Source organism: Papilio xuthus, unplaced genomic scaffold (assembly GCF_000836235.2).
Source record: "Papilio xuthus unplaced genomic scaffold, Pxut_1.1 DF827679.1, whole genome shotgun sequence".
Taxonomy (NCBI): Eukaryota; Metazoa; Arthropoda; class Insecta; order Lepidoptera; family Papilionidae; genus Papilio; species Papilio xuthus.
The window spans coordinates 3,815,178-3,837,484 of NW_013530970.1; the positions used below are offsets into that span (position 1 = coordinate 3,815,178).

The following is a 22,307-nucleotide window of genomic DNA, read 5'->3' on the forward strand; positions in this document are numbered from 1 at the left end:
TATGCATCTTATCATGAAATTTTTAACAGGGGCTATAGCTTCAACTTTTTGTTCCTATTTCAATTAATTCCTATAAGACATAAGCAACATAAAACATATATAAAATTGTTTCTAATTAATTTTAAGTTAATTAACCGCAGAATTTTAATAATATATCTAATAATTAGCTCTTGAATCGCTATTAATTAAGTATAAATTTAACGATTTGACGTACACCGTATAATTACGTTAATTAGAAAGCAAAATCATTTAACGAAGGACAGAATATAAATAATTAATGATAGGTAGAAGCATAATAAATTAGACTTCACAAGTCATGTAGAAAGTAAAGCTTTCTCGCTAGCTTTCATGTAAATACAACTATATGCAAAGGAACGATAAGAATCAAATCTTTTCACATGTACGTTAAAGCATAGTAATTTTCAATTATCTGACAGAATTCTAAAGTAATGTTCCAGTCATTCAAATAACTTGATAGACTAGAAAGTCTATACAAATTATTTTAATTTAATATTAACAATAAACAATTTTAAATATTTAGTAGTTAGTTGATGAAAGTCTAAGAAAGTTTCAAAAAATATTGGTGGAGTACATGTAACAAAATCTTTGTAAAATATTATTTACACGTAAGCAAAAAATACACTGAATAGATAATTTGACGTTCCTTAACAGTTAAAAAAATCGTCTGAATTCGTCTATAAAATCTCTAACATAGACGTTATATAGACATAATGAACTATAAAAGATAGAACAATCATAAAGCTAATATTCTATCTTTGACAGTAAATTGTAATTTTTTCAATTGTTTAAATGATTGTTAAACAGATTATTAAATAATATTCGTTCTTGTAATCATCATCAGCTCACTATATCACTGAGAGTCTCGTAGTCGTTTAAAGTAAATCGGATAAAGATATTGGTACATGGCGGGATACAAACCCAAGACTTAAAGATTACAAGTCAACTGCTTAACCCCTGAGCCACGTACGCTCTAGTTTCTGTGATAATATCACGTAATAATAATCATAATTTTACTTATCATATTGCGTGTGAAAAGATTACATACAACATAGTTTATTACAAATAATTGCTATGTAACATATAGAGCTTCGGTGGCTCAGTGGTCAAGCACTTGACTTGCAATCTGCAGGTCCTGGGTTCGAATCCCGCCATGTACCAATGTGTTTTTCTATTTCCGATTTACATATGTACATTTATCCAACGTTCTTACGGTGAAGGAAAACATCGTGATGCAACATGCACATATCTGAGAAGAAATTCAAAGATATGTGTGAAGTCAACCAACCCGCAATTGGCCAGCGTGGTTGACTATGGCCTAATCACCCTTAACTTAGGGTAGGCTCCGAGCCCCTCGGTGGGAACGTACAGTTAGCTGATGATGATGATATAGAGCTTGTTCAAAGATTGGTTTTTACGTTACACTGATATAAATTACACGTCTCTATGTAACTTTAAATTATACCTCTCGTGTGTTAATTAATTTGAAATTGTCAACTAACGCCCATGTTATAAGGTGTATTTATAAAATGGGTAAACGAACTTACCGTGGGTTTCTGATACCAAAATCTCTGTATAAAACATATCGTCATCTCTATTATTGTCTTTGGCAAACAGAGATAATAGTAGTTTAGTCTCAAAAACCTACGGTTGTTACCTACTTGTCGTTGTTTAAGGGTCATCATACCTCTAAATCTAACACTGCTTTTGCTAATTGTGTTGTAATTGAAAGGATTAAATCTTCTATCTTTTTTAGATTTTTTAAATTTTTATCTGCTAATATTTAAAAAAAACATACCAAGAGGGGAATTATAATTGTCTTTCTCGTTATTTTTGGATAAACTTAGCCAACTTATGTTATTGGATTAAGTTATTGGGAAACCGTTATTACACATCACATCTACTTATTTACTTTACGAAATAGTGTAATAACAATTACATAATTACTTAATAATACACAAATGTCACGTAATGCAAATGATACATTAGTTGTCCGAGTTATGTGACAAGTCCCTAACCGTTACGTCACATCCGTTAAAACTAGATATAAATTGACTAATACCGGTAATGGTATTACAATATTGGTTTTTAATCTAACGATACAATCGCTTGCCAATTGATTTTAACAGATTATTTGAAAACTAGCGGTCGCCAGCGACTCAACGAATAATAAAAACATCATTAGTAACCTATGTGTTCTTCCAGACTGTGTTCTATATACTTGCCAAATTTTAACGAGATCCGTTTAGCCTTTCTAGAGATACCTTCAAATATCCATCGAACAAAACATTCGCGTTTATAATATTAGTAAGATTTCCAAAGATTCATAATATAATCATTTTGACTATGTTCTAAGTTTAAGACATCGAATTGGATTCTAACCGCTAACCACGTGATTGGATATCCGTACCCATAAGTTTGTCAGTGAACAATACTTAAACGAGACATACCGGTATTTAATTTAAATCGTTATTAAGGATATTGAAGATGGCAAAGCAAACGAAGCGTCTCGGTAAACACGGAGACAAGTGGCCTTGTTGCGAATCTTTCAACTCTGACATTCTCTGGCACAATGCCGCGCCATGCGGAGCCTGACACGAACATAAAACGTATATGTATATCCTTATGTTATATTTATTATATGTTTACTTATATGTGTACATGGTCTATGTGATGTCTCTTTTGTTAAGGTTTAATATTAAAAAAAATGTTTAGACCACAAAGAAATTCGACCTCAAAATCGTTAGTTGAAAAGGTATATTAGTGGAATCAAACTAAAATTGAATTTAAATCGTAACTTATAGTTTAGACTAAATTTTGAGTCAATAAAGTCTTTTAAACTTAAACTGATAATTTCCGTTCCGGATAATTGTATTCGTATAATCAATTTTATCTTTCAAATTGAACATTAACGTAATCAATAAAATTGAAATAAATGTAATTTAGTCACAAGCAGAAAATCCTGTTCACAAAAGAACTAAAAAAAATACGACGAACATAAAATCGTGACCGAAAACTTCGTCAAATTAAAATATAATTTTAAAAACATTTGCTAAAAGCAAACGAATGCCTAATAATAATTAAAATGGAATATTTTAAACACGTTATCGACATCAAAATCTTTAAATATCAGTGGTCATACAAGATTTTTAACAAATAGCTGTCGTGTGTGACTTCGTCCGCATAGAATTAAAAAAAACTTACTGTAATCAGAAGGCAATGTGTTCTTCCAGACTATTTATGCCAAATTTCAGCAAGATTCATGCAGCCGTTCCGCAGATACCTTCTAACAAACATCCATCCATCCTTCCATCCATCTAAACATTCGCATTTATAATATTAGTAAAAATAATATTTTTTCAACAGATGCGATTCGGATCATACAGCTGAGATGTTGTACACGCATCTACAAGCCTTAATAGAGAGACCAGAGAACCAGAAGAAGTTTGCAGATATCGAAAGGAAATTACAAATGCGCGGAGCTCTCCCTTCAAAGAAGCCTCCAGACTCCTCTCTTGGTAGCGAAGTATCCAGAGAATCAGACTCCGGGAGTAACGAGGAACGATGTGTGGCGAATCTATACGACAGTTTAGCAGCCGAATTGAAACAGAAATTGTCTACAGGTAAAAAGGGTCTAGGTCAGTTGAATTTTATAATTTGAGTAGTGTAGCTTTGCTAATTGCACTTTTATTGGTTTGTAGTTTTTTATATATTATTATATTTTGTATAGTAATTCACCAATTTATTGCCTCGCTTTTTTTATTTAAATTACAATTGGCTTACTTTAAAATCTTCCATATTTTTTTCTATTTTCTGCCATAATATATATTATTATTTCAAAATGACATTTTTGTTAACTTTATACGCTTAACTATTTTAAAATGATTACAGCTTGCTATTCCATCCGAGCTCTAGTGAAAAATCAATACATTAAAAGTCCTTATATTTATGATATTTTACAGCTAATTATATCTATATATTGTAGTACATCTCAATTTAAAACATATCAAAAAGCAAGCTATCCTAGCTTGAAGCAATAGCAATTTAATACATTATTAATTATTTATTATTAAACAGTGGTAGAGTCCGCTTTAACATCTTCGCACGATTGGCCCAGCTCGCCCGGTGAAATACCACGACCACACAGAAGACAGGCGTCAAGTGGAAGCAATTCCGCGTTTCGTCTGATGAGTGTGCGTCCCGGAGGCCTAATTTAGTCCACTTTCCCTTCCCACTCTTTTTCTCATAAGGAAAGGATGGGAAGTGGAAGTGGAATTTCCGGATGAGAGGATGCATGGAAGGGGAATGTTTTCATTCTGTGTATCCTTTCCTCCGTCGATTAAAGGTAGGCAACGCATATGCAATTGCGTATGTCTATGGGCATCGGTCACTTCGCTATTTCAGTGATTTCAGGTGGCCGTCGCTCGTTTGCCACCTTATGATATAAAAAAAAATCAATTATAAAATTCGCATTTCTACATTCCAGGCAAAAGTCCAATCCTACTTCCACCTAGAGACTACGACACGGTGCATCGTCAGAAAGGCAACCTCAGTAATATAGACACACGGCGTTGCCTCAATCAGAACATAGTTGGAGTAAACGCGAGACGTAAGCTGGAGTCGTCGGGAGGCAGTTCTGGTATCGGCAGTGATCTCGCGCCCTCACCTGAGAGGAATGATTACGCCAGACAACACGATAACCATAGCACTAGTGGTTAGTATATTTTCTACAATTAATGCTTGATACGGTGTTTGTGGGTGTATTGTTAGTACCATTTATTATTGGTATTTCCAAACCGCTACGACTTAGGGTCCTTCAAGAAGCGAGCTTATCACCATCTCAAAGGCCGGCAACGCATCTGCAGTTCCTCTGGTATTGCTGATGTCCATGGGCGTCGTTGAACACCTCGGTGTTCTCGCTGCTCGTTTGCCCCCTTCTGTTATAAAAAAAAACAATGTGTAGCACGACCTTTATTTACAATGAACTTATTTATATTAGAAAGCTAAAGTATTAAACATAATAAATAAATTTCATCAAGTTCCGCTAAGTTGTAAAAAACATCCATCGAAACATTCGCTTTTATGATAGAAGATTGGTACTCGTAAGAAACAAAAGAGAAGGGTTCTAGAACCTTGTACACAAGAATGTATGTTCGCGATTTATCTTTAATATATAAAGTAATAAACATTAGGTAAATATACCTTAAAATTTATAAATTAAATATAATTTATAAATTTTAGAAGAAGCAAATAGAAGAATTTTAACAATGGTAGAGCCTGCTTTAACACTTCGCACGAATTGCCCGGCTCGCCCGGTGACAGACATGAAGTGGAAGCAATTCCGCGTGCAGTCTGATGAGTGTGCGTCCCGAGGCCTAATTTAGTCCTCTTTCCCTTGCCACCGTTTTTCTTATAAGGAATGGATGGGAAGTGAAAGTGGACTTTCCGGATGAGAGGATGCATAGGAAGGGAAAATATTTTCTTTCTCCTCCGTCGATTAAAAGTAGGCAACGCATATGCAATTGCGTATGTCTATGGGCAACGGTCACATGGCTATTTCAGCAATTTTAGGTTGCCGCTTGCTCGTTTGCCACTTTATTATATAAAAAAAGAAGAAAATAGAGCAAATGCCTACAAATGATTGATTTAATCAAACAATTTGAATTTGAAAGACAAATGATGTTTGTATTTTTGTTAAGTTCTCTTCTACAAGAACAAATATTTATATAAAAACCAAAACGTCTTTGTTATTCTGTACTGTAAACAACATTGTCTATTGAAATGCAAGTTTACCTTTGAAATGATCTAAGCTATGTTTATTTTTATTTTAAAAACAAAACCGAATAGGATGCGAGTGATGGCATCATCGCGGTCATGACCCGACTTATTACCTCATGGTCTCTGGACACTTCAAGTAAAGTTATCGTACTTCTTACTAATATTATAAATGCTAATAAGATGGATGGATGTTTGTTAGAAGGTATCTCCAGCACAGCTTAACGGATCTTGATGAATATGGCACAGATGTAGAGCATAGTCTGGAAGAACACTTTACTAATTTGTATTTTGATTCTGCGCAGACGATTGGCCCAAATTGTTTTAAAATAGCTTGATTGTATTTTATCATATGCAAATTTTATTTTTGTCCTTGAAAACATTTGATACAATTGTATTTTGAGATGAACTACTTTGTTATCTGTAGGTTTTTTAAACAGTATTCTTTGTGTTATTGTTACTGCAGACAATAGAAGAAAAATGTTAATTATTTTAATGGTGCGCACAGGGAATTAGTTTCAACAGAATATAATGAAACCAAAAGAATCGCGAAACCTAAATCTCAGGCTTGCATTTTAAATATAAAGCCGCTACCTTAGTAACAAGCTGAATATTAAGCGAGAGTTTTATTTTTATTATTTTTAGTTGTCGTCCGTGACTTCGTCCGTGCGGAATTAAAAAAACTTAATAAAGTGTTCTTCCAGACTATGATCTACATGTGTGCAATATTTCATTAGAATCCGTTGAGCCGTTCCGGAGATACCTTCAAACAAACATCCATCCATCTAAACGTTCGCATTTATAATATTAGTAAGAAGTAAGATTATTTTACGTATGTAAGTGAAGATGTATGAATGTAGACATTCAGACCCCAAGGACCGCCAGAGAAGTTTGTCAGGACCGCATCAAAACGACGTCCATAGTCTCTACCTACCACTCTTTTGGTTTCTGAAAGATATATACACACATTGCCACATTTAATTTGACAATACAATATCCATGAACTTATTATAATATGATTGCTGATGAAATTAAGAAATAGAAAAGAAAGAATGGGATTAGCTACTTATCTGTTTACAATATATTTTAGACCCTTCGAATGTGATGTTAGTTGCAATATTAGCTATTTATAGTTAGCGCACCCTAACTACTTAACTGTTGTGGACAATAATGACGAGCGTCGCGTGGGAGTGTGACAGGTTCCTTTCTATGTCGATTTCGTTTTTAACGTGTTGACTCGTTATATGTGTCCACGAAGATGACTCTATATCCCGTTATACGTAAAAGTGAACAGACAATCGAGTAGAACTTGTTCCCAAAGACACGTTAGTCATAATTATAGAGGTTATTGGATCATATATCAGCAGATTATGCCAAATATTTAGCGTAGGCGGTGAAATGTGATTTTTCGTGTCATGTACTGCCTTAAAAGCTGTTTAGCATTTTAATACCGTTATTGTTAATAAGAGATTGAGTTTGAGGATTTTTTGCCAGAAAATCTAATGTGTCAAGCTGCAAATTTCTTGTTTTAAAATTTTGTATCTTTTTAAAAATATTTTTTACGACTTTCAGAGGAGGACTGGGCGGAGAGCACGGCGTACATGATGCACGAGGCATTCGAGGCGTCTCCCCCGCGCCGCGCCGCGTCGCCACCTCGTGCCGCCTCACCCCCGCGCCGAGCGCTCTCCCCGCGCGGCTACGATCGTGCCTACAACGACGACTACCTGCCGCCCGTCGAGCCTTACCGCGACCAACTTGCGCCCTTCCGCGACGCCACCTTCGAACGCCGCTTCCGCCACGAGTCCCTCGAACGCGGCACTAAGGAGAAGCCCGACAAATTCCTCGAGGATGGAACCGGCTACAGGCGGCGGTACGTGCCCGAAGCCAAGCCCTCCAATCGGAGCATAGACCGGGGTGACGACCGACGGTTCGGCAAACTGCAGCGCGGTGCCAGCGAGGGCAGTCTCAAACTCGCCGAGACCTCACCGAAGGACCGTTTCAACGTCGCCAAGGAGAAGTTCATGAACCTGGAAAGGGAGAGATTCAACAGGGAGCTGGAGCAGCATATGGCCATGAGGAGGAGCATGCTCGAAAGGAATAGTCGCTCGACTTCTTCCCCCGAGGAAGAGAGACGGGACGAGCGGCAGGAGCGCCATCGAGAGCTGAGCTCCCGACGAGAACCTGACCGTTCTCATCGGGATATCGAGCGCTCTCACCGCGACACGGATCGGCGCAAGGACATAGAGCGCGTGCGAGACGTCGACCCAGCGGACCTCGGCCACAGGGAGATAGAGAGGTTGCCGCGCGTAGGCCGCAAGCGGGACGAGAAGCGGTACGAATACGGCGCGGAGGACTACCTGAACAGGATCGAGCCGAAGCCGGAGCGCGATTTCGATCGGTACAGGGAGCGGCGGGAGCTGGACCGGCGCATAGACGAGGACGAGATCGAGCCGGTGCTGGAGGAGCGGCGTCGGGAGTGGACGGACCGGCAGCGCGCTTTCAGTCGCTCCCGGCTGCTGGACGAGCAGCGCGTGGCTTACCCCGAGGGCGACAGAGATAGGGACAGGTACTATGACCGCGAGTACCGGGACTTCCGCGAGCTGGCGGATCGCCAGCCCACAAAGTTCCGGCACAGCTATGCGGAGCCCATCCCACGCGGACGACTCGGGACAGTCCGGCCCTACTGATATGCCATAGTACATCTAGTGATGTACCTCACGATGACGAACAGACAGATGTCTCGACTGCGGAGCTCGGTACAGACGTGGCTAGTGTGTGCAGTACAGATCACAATATTGCACGTGTTACAACTGAGTTCAGTTTTGCCATAAAGTGTAATCAAAGCTGAGTTGATGTTTTTTGGAGTCAATGATTTTTTATTACGTATGTTCTATATTTTATTTTGTACCAATTTAAAAATTAACAAACCTCTTTTATTATCATATTATGCTAATATAAGACGGTGCATATAATAGTCAACTTAATTTCGATGTTTAACGAGTAAATACGTATGAATTATGAACATTTCATACTGTTTCAATTACAACTATTCGTATTTAACGTCCTATTGCTAATTTTCAATGCAATATCCTTGCAATAATTTGGTTAAATTTTTTTTTTGCAATCGAAGTATTTTCCCTAACACGAAATTTACAGTATTTATATTATCCTGTCGGTTATTTAATGCTTTACAATTAAATACTCATAAAGACTCTGAGTCAACGAAATATTTGTAAATATAAGTTATGTTTGATAAAAAAAAATAGTTAAGAAATAATTTGTAATATAACAGATGTTTTAAATGAGATTAGTTACTAACATTATTAATATATAAGTAAATTGTTAATTTAGATATGTTTATAATTAAGAAAACATTATAATGAATGAGAATATGTTAGTATATAAGAATAATAATTGTATGTATCGAATTATTTGTTTTATTTTACATAAGAATAATGTACCAGTGGTGAAATTGCGACTACATTGTATTAGAATGTTAATAAAAATCATTGATATATTTTTATTTCAAGACTTTATTTTACAAATAAATTAGAAAAACACGCAGAGATGACATCATAAAGATTTCATGCGTTCAATCGTAGTTGCTTTAAAGGTTATCGTACATTTGTCCACTCCTAGTAAGCGGACATGCCGTCTCCTCGTACACGTCGCCAAATGAACGAGATAAAGATATACTTGACGGCACAGCGTTCTCAACGCTGGGCAGTGCAGTGCGAGGTATTGACTAGTCCGCGTTACCCTTAATTTCTAAGCAACTCTTTAAGTTAGAATATCGAGTGAGATATTTTCGTGGGGTTAAAACTTTTATTTTATTAATTAATAAAACAATATATTTTTTAAAATATTTTATTTTACACCATTAAACAATTATGTACATCAAAGAAAAATATTGCACGTCGCAGGAAGCATCGAGTTGAATGAAAAATAATTTTCATTTTTATTGCACATTTAAATAGAAATAAAATGTTACAGCTACATTAGTAAGAAAGTCTTATCGTTGGTTTCCGAGACCAAAACTCCTGTATAAAATATTGTTATCTCTCTTTTGTCAAAGAAAAGGAGAGGGATGGTATTTTATACGAGGATTTTAGTCTCAGAAACCAATGAAGTGACGAAACGATTTTATAACTAAAACAACTCCATAGCTCTATAGTTTACAATCCAACTATTACGGGAGTAAGTTTGATCAGTCATTAACTTAATTACGATTTTGTGTACTCCTAACAGTGGATTTCTGATACCAAAATCAATGTATAAAACATATCGTCATCCCTGTCACTACCTTTGACAAAAAAGAGATAACAATATACCGAGATTTTGGACTCGGAAAGCCACGGTAAGTCTTTGTTATAACATCGTTTCGTCGTTTATCGATTAAAAAAAATAAATAAAAATTCCATGTAAAATCGTTATTGCACTTAAAGAATACTTGACTCGACATATTGCACTATGTATAAAGGTTATTTTCACAAATAAATAACTACATACATAGATTAAATATTATATAGTACATCTATATACCTAATTGAAATCCTTATTTTATATAATAAGGTGGTATACGTTTGAGATACAAAAAAGGGTCTTGACAGACAGACGGACGGACAACAAAGTGATCCTATAAGGGTTCCGTTTTTAACCTATGAGGTACGGAACCCTAAAAAGGGTAAAACTACAGCTGTATTCCTTCGATTTTTCTTCGCCGTTCCCATTACCGAAACATACATTCAAAACATATTGTCGACTCTTTCATTCTCTTAGAAAAACTGGAATAACAATATGTTTTTGTGTATTTTTTCAGCAATGGAAACTCATAATAACTATGTTGATATCGTGGTAAAAATTACGCATTCTTATATAATATTATGCCTGGTTTAAATAATTCCAGTCCAGCGATCGAAATAAGCGCTATATTTCAACTGGTAAAATGTAACCCAATCTTGAATGTAATTAATCCACTGTTTTCCAGTTTTAATCCAATTCTAATTAAGATTGCTGGACTGGAATAATGTAAACCTACCACTAAGCTTTTCTTATTGACTTTAAGAACATTTAAGTAACATAAATAAGGCAATGGATTATATTTTACTGTATTGATGAAAATCTTTAGAATTATATTAGAAATAGCCACAAACAAATTAAATTGATCGACAATGATTGAACATCCTATATAATCCACAATACTTCACAAGTAGAGCTATATCTTTATTCTGAACGTCTCCATTCGAATTACTTAATACATTGGCAGGTCAATATCAATTAATTATTGTGTCAAATATAATTAGCAGCTGAAAACTTGCTAAACTAAATATTTCTGTTAATTGAACCATAGCTTAGACGATATATTTACGGATTGAGGACGGATACAATTAAAAATAATTACACACGCAATTTCATATGCAATCGACAGACTTACATTCTAGATTTTACGTTTTGTATGTATATATGTTTGTTTACAATACTTAGAATAGTTAAAATAGCATTCATTTAATTGTATAATTCCATAAATCATAAAATTTGGTTTAAGTTTTAATAGTAATCTATCATATTAATGCAGGGTTCCACGAGGTACAGTCCTAGGTCCAGTTATTTGATTTGTATTTTTGGAGAATTAAATGTAAATAAATTTGGAAGGTTATTAGGATAGTAATGGTTGTGTAATAACAGAATACATTTTAAGTCATACTTTTCCATTTAACGTATCAAATTATTAGTCTTACCTACATCTAGGGCAAATACCCTAAAGTGTCTTCAAGACTAGCGTTCCTGCTTAAAGGCATGTGGTCGAACATTCTAGCTATTTGCGGGGCGTTCCGCGGCGGGGTCGGCGGCAGGGGCGGAGGCCTGGACCTTCGCCCTCCGGCCAGAGAGCGTACATCTGTTCTCTGAGATAGACGGACGTCTGCGAACAGAGCCGCCATCTCTGCTGACTTCTTAACACTGAGAGCGTCGTGTGAGCCTGCACCGGTACTGCGAACTGAAAACATAGGAAGAATTTATGAATATATTTGATATTTTACTTGTTTATGCAGGTTATTTCACATATTAAAATATTAGAAGTATTTTGTAGTGTCCTATTTTGCTTCATTATCATTAGTTTGTCTACTGGTAGGTGTCTTCTTTAATGCCTTCTTTTATTAGTTGCTATCCTAATATTAGTTCCTATTTTATTTATCACAAGTAATCCCTCTATCTACCACAAAGAAACAATAAATATGTGTAACCAGTAAGACGCTGCATGTTGCGGCGGGCGGCATCTCGCGGCTTGTTCTGCAGCAGCAGCTCGTAGTCCAGCGCCAGGCTGTCGGAGCTGCGCGCGCGCCGAGCTCGCTCCTCGCGGCGACGGCTCGACGCAGCACTTGATCTGTAAACATTTTAATGTTACTTCTAAAACATTTGAGCAAAATTAAAATGCGTAAGAGTCTATATTGCGAAGAGGATTCTCCTGAAGGTCACAATCCTCAAATTTAGGTACATTCATCACCATCATTTTTGAAATCTTACAACAAACCTTTATTTCTCTGGCTTCTAAAGACCCACAGTTCTAAGAGACTGTACATGCTCAAAAAGGTGGAAAACGGAAAAGAACTTTAGCTGCTTGGGAGAATACACTAACTACTCTAATAATCTCAAATCTCCTATGAAAGGAACAAGAACAGGTAAGAGAACGTACGCATAAATAGTTAAAAGCATTATTACTCTTACCTCGCTCTAGTGACTTTATAGTCATAGTCATCAAAGGCGCGCTTCATTCTATCCGAGTAGCTCCTTTGTGTGGGACTGCGCAGATATTCTAAACTCTGAGAACTTTGCATAGTACTTCTACGTGGGCTGGTGCAGTAACATTTGTTACTATCTTCACAACTCTCAGAATCACAAGAACAGTAACTGTAGTCTCCATCGTACACTTCTCTGAAAGAAAAAAAATAGAAATTGTCACATTTTAGCTAACCATGTCACGTTAATAGAATTAGCAAATTGACATGCTTTTAATATTATGTAAAATTTTCTTAATAATAATGCATTGATGTAATTTTAATTTATTATAAAACTCGAAGATGAAAAAGGAATTACAAAACGTAATGGCAATTTAGAAATAAATATAAGTAAATAAATAAATTTAGTGACTTAGTTGACGGACACTACACCATGGAAGGTTACTTTCCTTTTATTACTATCAAGTAGAGAAAGTGTTGTATATAATTAAATCTCATCAAAATATACGTCACAGTAATGAGGGTAGGAAAACTAGTGAAATTATGAATTCATAGTGAACTGTAAGTAATTATAATTCGGTTCAGTTACTCATCAGGCGTCGCGATGCGCGGACGTTGCATGCTCTGATAATTACCTCGCACATTTCATTTCTACCTACGACTGAAGTAGATATAATGAAACATAAATCTAAAATAAACAAGGTGCAAATTCCATTGCAGAAATTGTTTCAGTTAATGTAATTAAAAGCGCACAATCTCCACGCCGAGACGCATCTCTGTCAAAGTAAATGAATTGTAAAACGCAGACGGATGAAAGTAGAGAAATGTTATTTAGACTCATAAGAATAATCATTTAAAAATGTATATTGTTGTGATTTCTACTGGATCGCGCTCAAGTGTGAATTGTTTGATTATTTTTATAACGAGTTACTTTAGTAAATAATAATTTTATTACTCAAAGACTAGTAATTAGATCATACAAGCTGTCGCCCGCGCGGTATTAAAAAAAACTTAATTGCCTTTGTGTTCTTCCAGACTGTGTCCATATAGATACCTTAAAACAAATATTCAACCAAACATTCACATTTATAATATTAGTAAGATTTAGAAGAAAACAATATTTCAACTTACTTGGAGCAATCTTTACAGCTTTTACTAATCAAACGAGTCTTCGATGGTTCTTTAGCGAGATCAATTTCCGAACAGTAACATTTTGTTTTGCATTCACCTTTTAATGAACAATAGCAACGATCTACGCAGCTCTCCGACTCACATTCTGAACAAGACACATAACCACTTGAACTGTTCCTATTTTGACAACCAAGACGATTGCTAAGAGTCAAAAAATCTGAATCTTCAGATGTAGATGTCCTCTCTCCAGGTCTTGATACTTTTCCATTCCTTTTTGATACGTGAACAACTTTATCTGATCTCTTTCTTTGTCGCATTGTTTGTCTTTTCGGTTGTATTGGTGGTGATTCCTTCGGACGGAATTGTCTAATATCATAACTTGACGTTGAAACTGAACTTTCTGATACCGGTTCCTTAGTACCTATTTCTGATTCTATCGCACTTATTTGTTTCTTAGATTCCTTTCTCCTAGTATCTTTACTAAAAGGTAATCTAAAAACCATTTTTAGTCCACTAGCTCCTTTAAATATTTTTCTTCTTTTGCTTTGGAATGTATTATTGCGTCTTAATATCTTCTTCTTTTGCTTCTTCATTATCGCTTTGCTGTGTTGAAATATTTCGTCTTTCGTTAATGTTACTGCTAATTTTAACAGAAACTCTTTGTAAATAGGTTTCAGATCATTGAATGACATTCCTTCAGGATCTATTATGGCATTGAGTATTTCATCCATAGAATGTAAATTTTCCTGTACTTTAAATTCGTTAAATAGTTCGTTAAAACCCAATGGTGAACCGCCTCCTTTCTTGCCGTTGTTTCTGGAATTGATAAAAGAATGCTTTGAGATTATAAGAAGAAAAGAAATATTATCAACCCCTGTGCAAATGTAATTACGAAGATAATATAAAAAGTGTGACTGTTATATTGAATGAGAAGAATGTATCGGATGCGGTTGCTAGGCGCGATTACTGGCATGCAACGTGTCGAAACACTTCGCTAAGCATGCATCGTGTGTTCTCGTTCTTTTATTTGCAGTATTTAAGATGGCCAATCAAGTGAAAAATTATAATAACACTAGCTGTCGCCCAAGACTCCGTCCAAGGGGAATAAAAAAAAATCTTATGTAAGATTTCATCGCGAACAATACAGATATTCTGGACCTTCTAACAAATATCCATCCATTCAAACATTAGCATATATAATATTAGTAAGAAGTAATATAAAAACAGATAAATTATGATACATTGCTACCGAAATACCACACGTGAATAGTAATTATAGTGACCGATAACAATGTTCAATATTGATTGATTAGTTTTATTCAAGGTGAAATATATTTAGTAACTATTGGTAATTATTTTTTTAAGAATAGTAGCATAATTCTAGAAATAGTAAAAAGTCTGTCTGTATGTTTATTGTTAGTTTACTGAATTTACTAAATTATCTTTCCAAAAGTTAATTGTACATACCTATGTCCTATAGACTTGTAGCGAGTCAATCCACCGGCATTTAAAAAACTTCCAGAGCGGGGTATAGCCACTTTTGTCAAAATGTCTCCCGACTCACTTAATGACTTTCTTCCGCTCTGCGTTCGTCTTAATGTTTCTTTGGTTGGTGGGTCCGGTGGTGGCAACTGCGGTTTCGATGGTATGGGAGGTGGTAAAGTCGGTGGCCTTTGAATACTTTTTCTTCTCTCCAATTCCCTAAATAATTCAATCTTCTCTGACACTTGACTTCGTACTGTAGATTCAGTACTGCCATGTTTTTGTTTAGTATAAATATTATTAGAACTATTAAATTCTTGAGTTGGTTTCTTTTGTTCCGGTGTGTTACTACCACTAGCATCCTGTTTAATCGTATCTAATTTAGCCTTAACTTCTTCTAGTGTTATTCGTTTCGATTCATAGTTTAGAACTGGCTGTGAATGATATATCAATACGTTTTCTGATGAAGTTGATGACTTTCTTTCTAATCTAGTCTTATCACTGAATGACCCACTCCCTGAGAATCCGTCAGCTCTATCACTGTCTCCACTTAAAGACGAAGTGCTTCGCTTTTTCCGCGGAGGTCGGATCGGAGTGTCGCGATCTTGGACACTGCTGGTTATACTCATGCAGCTGACGCCGTTGCGATTTTTGAATTTATTTTTATCAGAATGACCTTGACGATTCATGTGTGACATAAGAGATTTGTATAACGTAGCTGCTATAACGATTGCGTCTTCTGACGTTTGACATACAAACCCATGACACTCCAGTTGTTTAGCAACTCCGATCTTCCTCATCACTACAGCGAAAAGAGGCGAATGCGAATTCTCGTTGTGGGAGAGGATGTATTTTTTGTCCGGTGTATCTAATGTTTTGAATAATGCATGTCGATCTATGTTATCCGGATCGGTTATTAGAGGCATAAAAGCGTAACTCAAATCATTGTCATCGTCATCGGAGCGTTGTACGACAAACTTTACTGCTGACCATACAGCTATCGTTGGGAACGGATTCAGTTGTTCCAAATCCCCTTTATCTCCTTTATATCTTACTTTTAAACCACTATTGGATATTTCTAATCTGCCCGTTAACGTTGTTTTGTGGCGAAAGTTCCTCCTGTAGGCGAAATATAAATCTTTGAGTGGTGTTTGAAGTCCAGATAGGCTGGTGACTTTACTCTGTAAAGGTGTTGAGCCCAGATAATGTACACTGAACATGTGAACTCCGATATTGTCGGGTATTTGTCTGGGCTCGTTGTGCATGTCAGCGAACATCTTCGATATACGGTCCTGAACGGAGCCATCGATCTTTTTCATCATCCTGTGACAGTAATCATCATCGTCTTCGTATATTAACGCCTGATGGTCGTGTATCAAACTCACCTGGGAACATATCAAAATTATTTATTATAGCACATACAAAGAACTCCTTTTTCGGTTTTCATATGTCAACTAATATTAGTAGCTTTGCTGACACATTAAGCTTACTTTGCTATCTCTTCGAACAGCATCTGCGGTGGCCCCGTAGCGGGGCAGGCTTGTCACCGAGCGGGTATCATCGAAGAGGGCGTCAATCTTCTGCTTGTAGAGAGAAAGCGAGGATATACTAGGTGCGCGGGACCGGCGTGTGTCATCCTCGCGACCACCCAGCACGAACCCGCCGTGAGACGAGCCCTCGTTATCACAAGTCACCATCTGTAATGTAATATTAATCTGTCACCATTGGTCACTTTGGAAACAATGGAACAAAAACATAATGCCATCCCTTGTTGTCAAACTATATATTTCATCCATTGGCAATAAGAATTTGGGGGTCGTTTCATTGCATTATATGGGGGTTACTAAATTATTTTGAGTATTCCATATATTGAATTGTGTACTTTGATACTGTAATACTTTAAAAAGTTATCGGTTTATTACGATACCGTCTACGAGTATATCGTACAATAAACGTTACAAGCCCTACTTATATTTTTTTTACTAAACAACGTAATGATTTAATCATCTTTTCCGCGATTACTTTGGATATAGCATTATTTAGCTTGTAATAGCAGTTGCATCATGAACGTTGTTCAAAACAGTTATGAAACGTCGCAAAACCCACAAACGCTAGGTAAGACTGTTTTCTATCCGATTAACATCTTTTGATGCGGTTCTTGAACCCATCCACAGATATTTCAAATAATGAAACACTCGGTAAACGATCAAGTGTCAAGTTTGCCTGTTTTAAAATATCGTTACTAATTACTATAAAAAATGTTAAAAAATAACTCACGACTCCGATCGTTGTTGGGCCCTGGGCCCGAATTTGCTTAGCATTTTGAAACTTCCAAAATTACTTCGAAGCTCTGCAACAAACAAAAACATATTAACAAACCACCAAACATTTGAATAATTTATACAGAAAATAAATAATAACAAAAAGCTTTTAAGGAATAATTCGTCCTAGAAACATAGTTTAAACATCAATTAAATTATTACATAAGTTTATATAATCATTGTGAGAGAATACTCAATTGATGTGAATACACGATTAACTGTAACCATACGATGCCCTGAATTTAAAACTATACGCAGCACGATTGCGTTGTTACTTTAAAGCAAAGAAAAGGTGGCAAACAAGCGGTGGGAACACCGAATTGGTCATCAACGCCCATGGATATTCACAACACTAAAGGAAGTGCAGATGTGCTACCTTTGAGTTACTCTAACGCAAAGGTTAACTCTAACTCTACTGCCTACTTTGAGAATAAATATCTTTTTAGCGCCCCATATTTTCACATATTTTAAAACTACTATAACTTCAAATTAAATTAATTAATTATTGTAACCTATATATGTACATATATTAACCTGCAGCGCCCACAAGGGGGCGTTATAGCCCACTTTGGGAAAGACTTAGGTAGAGGTACACAGGCTTCTTGAAGGGTTGTGTATTAGTTTGAAAATACTGCCGAATACAAACCGTAGAACGTTTATCTTCAAAATGTATTCAAAAACCTTTTCTTATTAAATCACATATCTACATTCCTGAATTTTTCTTCCACAAAGACTCTTTCTAATTATTACGACTAATAATTATAAATTTTTGGTTGTTAAAACTTCAAATTGGTATAATTTCTACTTTAAATTACCCACTTTATTCCTTAGACAAATGATAGATGATCAAAAGTTGCCATACTTAAATAATTAATTAACACTAGAGTAAATAAAACTTACCACATACAAAATTCCCAAATAGCAATAGTATAATAATAAATGTGTGAATTAAAAACGAAACATTTTTAGAAAAAAAATGCAAATCAAATCGTAAACAGAATAAGTGAAAGTGACGTGAGTTAAATTTATTGTCCAACCAAATTGTTGCAGATTAAAAATTGATTGTTTAATTGAATTAAACGATTTATAAGAAAGAAGTTTTTAATGAAATAGACGATGAAATAAATTTTTCCTATGTGTTAACATTCAATAATCGTTAACTTTCTAATTTATTTAAAATACTTTTCACAGCTGTTATTACGTGATTTTGGAAATAGAACGTAAATTTGTTTTTTTTAATATAATTTTCGATTTACCTTTTTATAGAATTATCATGTCATTAGTTTTGTGTAACATCATAATATACCTGAATTTCACGTTCAACTTATGAACATATTTTTCGGGTCGGGTTTGAGAGATCAGTACTATCGTAAAATTAAGTTGGACTCTTGCTTTTAAGATAAACAAGAATACAACGAAATCTTACGTAAAGGCTAAACTTGCTGTATGTTCTTTTATATTCTTTATATGAAATTCTTGTATCACAATGTTACCAAACGCCACTGAAACGACTTCATCGATTTTTATGAAAAATATGCATATGCATGATGCAGTAGGTTGCAGGTCTTTCAATCGGTTACTATTTTTCCTCGCGGAAGGAATCGCCGGCGATAACTATTTGTTTAAGAAGTCAATGAACTCAATATTGTAGTTAATAATTAAGATAAAAGACAACAGTATCGATATGTAAATATATGTAATTAAAGTTTAATTTAGCAATCTTTCAACATATAACATAGATTAATATGTTATTACGTATCGTAGCCGCAAAGATAATTACGTGATTTACCTAACTTGCAACATAACCTATAATGTTATCGTAAACATTATGTCACGATATGATGCACAGATAATATATTAATGCTGTCAATGCACGTGACACATGCAGTCATTAAATAGTCACTAAGCGGTAGTTACTAAGGAACGCCTTTAGTGCAGACTCATACTTAAACTATACCGTTGGTTTATGAGCCCAAAATCTCTGTATAAAAAATATCGATTAAAAGACATACAACAATATGCTTTAAACAGTGTTTTTTGTCCTCAGAAACCCACGGTAAATAAGACACTGTAAGTGTGAGCGCGGTATTAGAGAACTGTTTAGGTAACTAACTCTGCAACTTGAGATAAGGGTAGTTTTACGGCGGCACTGCTGTGCCCCCAGGTTACATATTATATTAGTATATACTTATTTATTTATTAACCTTATTCTTAATATATTAAATTTCATATATAAAATAAAAAAATTATACAAAATATATTATAAATAGACCACCACAGGCTGCGGAGTCCCATGACTCAAACAACCAGTGGTCAGGGCTGCAGAGACAGGAACCTTCTCACGATGCGTGCGGTTTCTAGGATAACTGCCTTTACTGATAACTGATATTAGAATTATTCTTATATATAACTTAATAAATAGAGTCGTAAATATTTTTCTCGGCTTCTGTATTTCATAATCTATTTAGAAATATCAAAATCATTAAGACATCCATTCCCATAAAGAGATATTTATTTTGTAAGCTAGTAATTTAAAAGCATTGACATTTATAGTTTCGAAATGTATTTAAAAGTGAAAGGATATTAATTTGGACATAGCAAATTAATATTAATTGGATTTAATAGCTAACATAGTTTCTAAAGTCCCTAATTAAAGTGGAAATAAGAACGAATGTATTAGGAATAAACGACTACTAAAGTATATTAAGATCAAAGAAAGTATGCATTAATTATGTGTATAATTGTAAGGAGGGAGTAAATAACATATAGCTGATAGAGTTATATTACTTTAACCGTGGGTTTCTGATACCAAAATGTCTTAATAAAACATATTGTCGTCCCTGCCATTACCTTTGACAAAACAGAGATAACAATATATTTTAAACGGAGATTTTGGTCTCAGAAATCCACGATAAAGTACCGATCCTAAGGAAAAGGGTTGAGAAATTATGATAACACCACATAACAGATTTTTTATCTGTCTTTGTTACATTAAAATTAACAATATGTTTCACGCTAAGATTTTCCTTTCAGAAATCTACAGTAATGTGCCGACACAAAGGCAAAGGATACGGAGGTGATAATAACCAGATAAAAGAAATTTTATCTGTCTTTGTTGCCTTAAAATAAAATTAAAACAGCAGGAAAATACAGAAAACATGATATGAATGTATATGACGTTGCTAATATAATCGATTTCAAATAACGTTACAACATGCGATCGAATTCTGATTATATGACATCAATCAATATGAATTGAGGTTTAACATGAATAAACAACATTCGAAATACAGATCTCAGCAATAATAATGAACAAGTTCAAAAATTTTATCATTTATATACGCAGTTAAAGAATTAAATTCGCTACCCACTATAAATTGACTACAGCAAACTGTTACCATACCAACTACTCACGCTCGTAACCAAGAGGGGTAGGCAGAGAGCATGGTCCTCCATTTGGTGCAATCTTGAGACATCTCTTTTGTTCGTCTCTTTCCCTTCTTCTACATTCATACTTCGCATACATGCGCGTCGGTTTTAGAGGCTTTTAATACCCGCCCTTCTTGAGTATTTAATCAATCTGTTACCATAAGATATATAACTTACTACCTTTTTTTATAACACAAGATGGCAAACGAGCTAGCGGCCACCTGAAATCGCCGAAATAGCGAAGTGACCGTTGCCCATAGACATATGCAATTGCATATGCGTTGCCTACCTTTAATCGTAGGAGGGGAGGATGAATAGAAAGAAAATATCTTCCCTTTCCATGCATCCTCTCCTCCGGAAAGTCCACTTCCACTTCCCATCGTTTCTTTGTAAGAAAAAGGGTAGGAAGAGAAAGAGGACTAAATAAGGCCTCCGGGACGCAAGGGACCTACATAAGTTACTATGACAAGTCTTCGATCTGTGCATTGTGATTAACAAAACTTCACTGAAATGGGCAAATAAAGGTCCACGACTGCACTTTCATTACATCACTTACTGTGGATTTCCGAGAACAAAATCCCCATTTAAAACATATTGTTATCTCTGTTTTGCCAAACATAATGACAGGGATGACGATATTGTTTGATAGAGATTTTGTTTCTCAAACCAACTGTAAGAATATTACACAATGATGTAATGTATGCATACGTATTTATTATTATTTAGAGTTTTATAATTTCAATAACAACGGTGTGATGCGATTTTTCAAAACATTTGGTATACTTGAATAGGCATTGTGTTACCTAATGAAACATTATATCATATTTTTCATCTGCTCTGTCAGATTTATAAGAATCCCCTTTATTCTATTCTTATCATCATTTATTGTTAATATGATTCAAGAGCTCGTCTACATCGAGACATTTAAAAATAAACGACAGTAATATAAGAATATTATAATACTAAGAATATTTGTTTATAAATCACTAACTGTCGTGTCTATGTGTTCTTCCAGACTATGTTCTACATTATCGCCAAATTTCAGCGATATCCGTACAGCCGTTCCGGAGATATCTTCAAACAAACATCCATCCATCTAAACATTCGCACTTATAATATTAGTAAGATTCGTAATGTTATTTACAAAATGCAAAAAACATTATTAAGTAACTACGTAGATTTTTGAACTGGTATCACTGTTTTAAAAATCAATATTTGCAATTCTTATGATTACAATTTTTTTTCTGTTGACCGTACACGTCTCGCCGCCCACATCAGACAACATATCTAAGATAGACCACTTTCATCTTGAGTTATTCTTAATTAATTAGCTTGCATTTTTGCTAATGCATTTCCGCAAACTAACGAATGAATCTATTAATTAAAGTGTTGAAAGATTTTAGTTGAAAGTTTTGAG

At 35.2% G+C, this 22,307-nt stretch overlaps 2 protein-coding genes across 6 annotated transcripts in view; one reads left to right on the forward strand and one right to left on the reverse strand.

Annotated features, from left to right (window-relative positions):
- The window catches only part of LOC106117884 (trichohyalin), a 54,396-nt gene extending 45,497 nt beyond the window's left edge, over positions 1–8,899 (forward strand). For 2 of the 3 annotated variants that reach the window (XM_013312388.1, XM_013312389.1), the window contains 3 exons: positions 3,385–3,656; positions 4,505–4,732; positions 7,366–8,899. In XM_013312388.1, the coding sequence (XP_013167842.1) occupies positions 3,385–3,656; positions 4,505–4,732; positions 7,366–8,480 (1,615 nt within the window). In that variant the 3' untranslated portion in view covers positions 8,481–8,899. The remainder of the gene's footprint in view (positions 1–3,384; positions 3,657–4,504; positions 4,733–7,365) is intronic. The other variant, XM_013312390.1, reaches the window with a different exon arrangement.
- A 1,778-nt stretch (positions 8,900–10,677) lies between these two features.
- The window catches only part of LOC106117833 (uncharacterized), a 36,963-nt gene continuing 25,333 nt past the window's right edge, over positions 10,678–22,307 (reverse strand). The window contains exons 1-8 of one of the 3 annotated variants that reach the window (XM_013312298.1): positions 18,108–18,130; positions 17,418–17,490; positions 16,631–16,837; positions 15,126–16,525; positions 13,659–14,474; positions 12,517–12,723; positions 12,036–12,175; positions 11,538–11,788 (exon numbers count right to left, since the gene is read on the reverse strand). In XM_013312298.1, coding sequence (XP_013167752.1) covers positions 11,538–11,788; positions 12,036–12,175; positions 12,517–12,723; positions 13,659–14,474; positions 15,126–16,525; positions 16,631–16,837 — 3,021 coding nt within the window. In that variant the 5' untranslated portion in view covers positions 17,418–17,490; positions 18,108–18,130. Of the gene's footprint in view, positions 11,789–12,035; positions 12,176–12,516; positions 12,724–13,658; positions 14,475–15,125; positions 16,526–16,630; positions 16,838–17,417; positions 17,491–18,107; positions 18,131–22,307 lie in introns of those variants that run through there. The other 2 variants (XM_013312296.1, XM_013312297.1) reach the window with 2 other exon arrangements.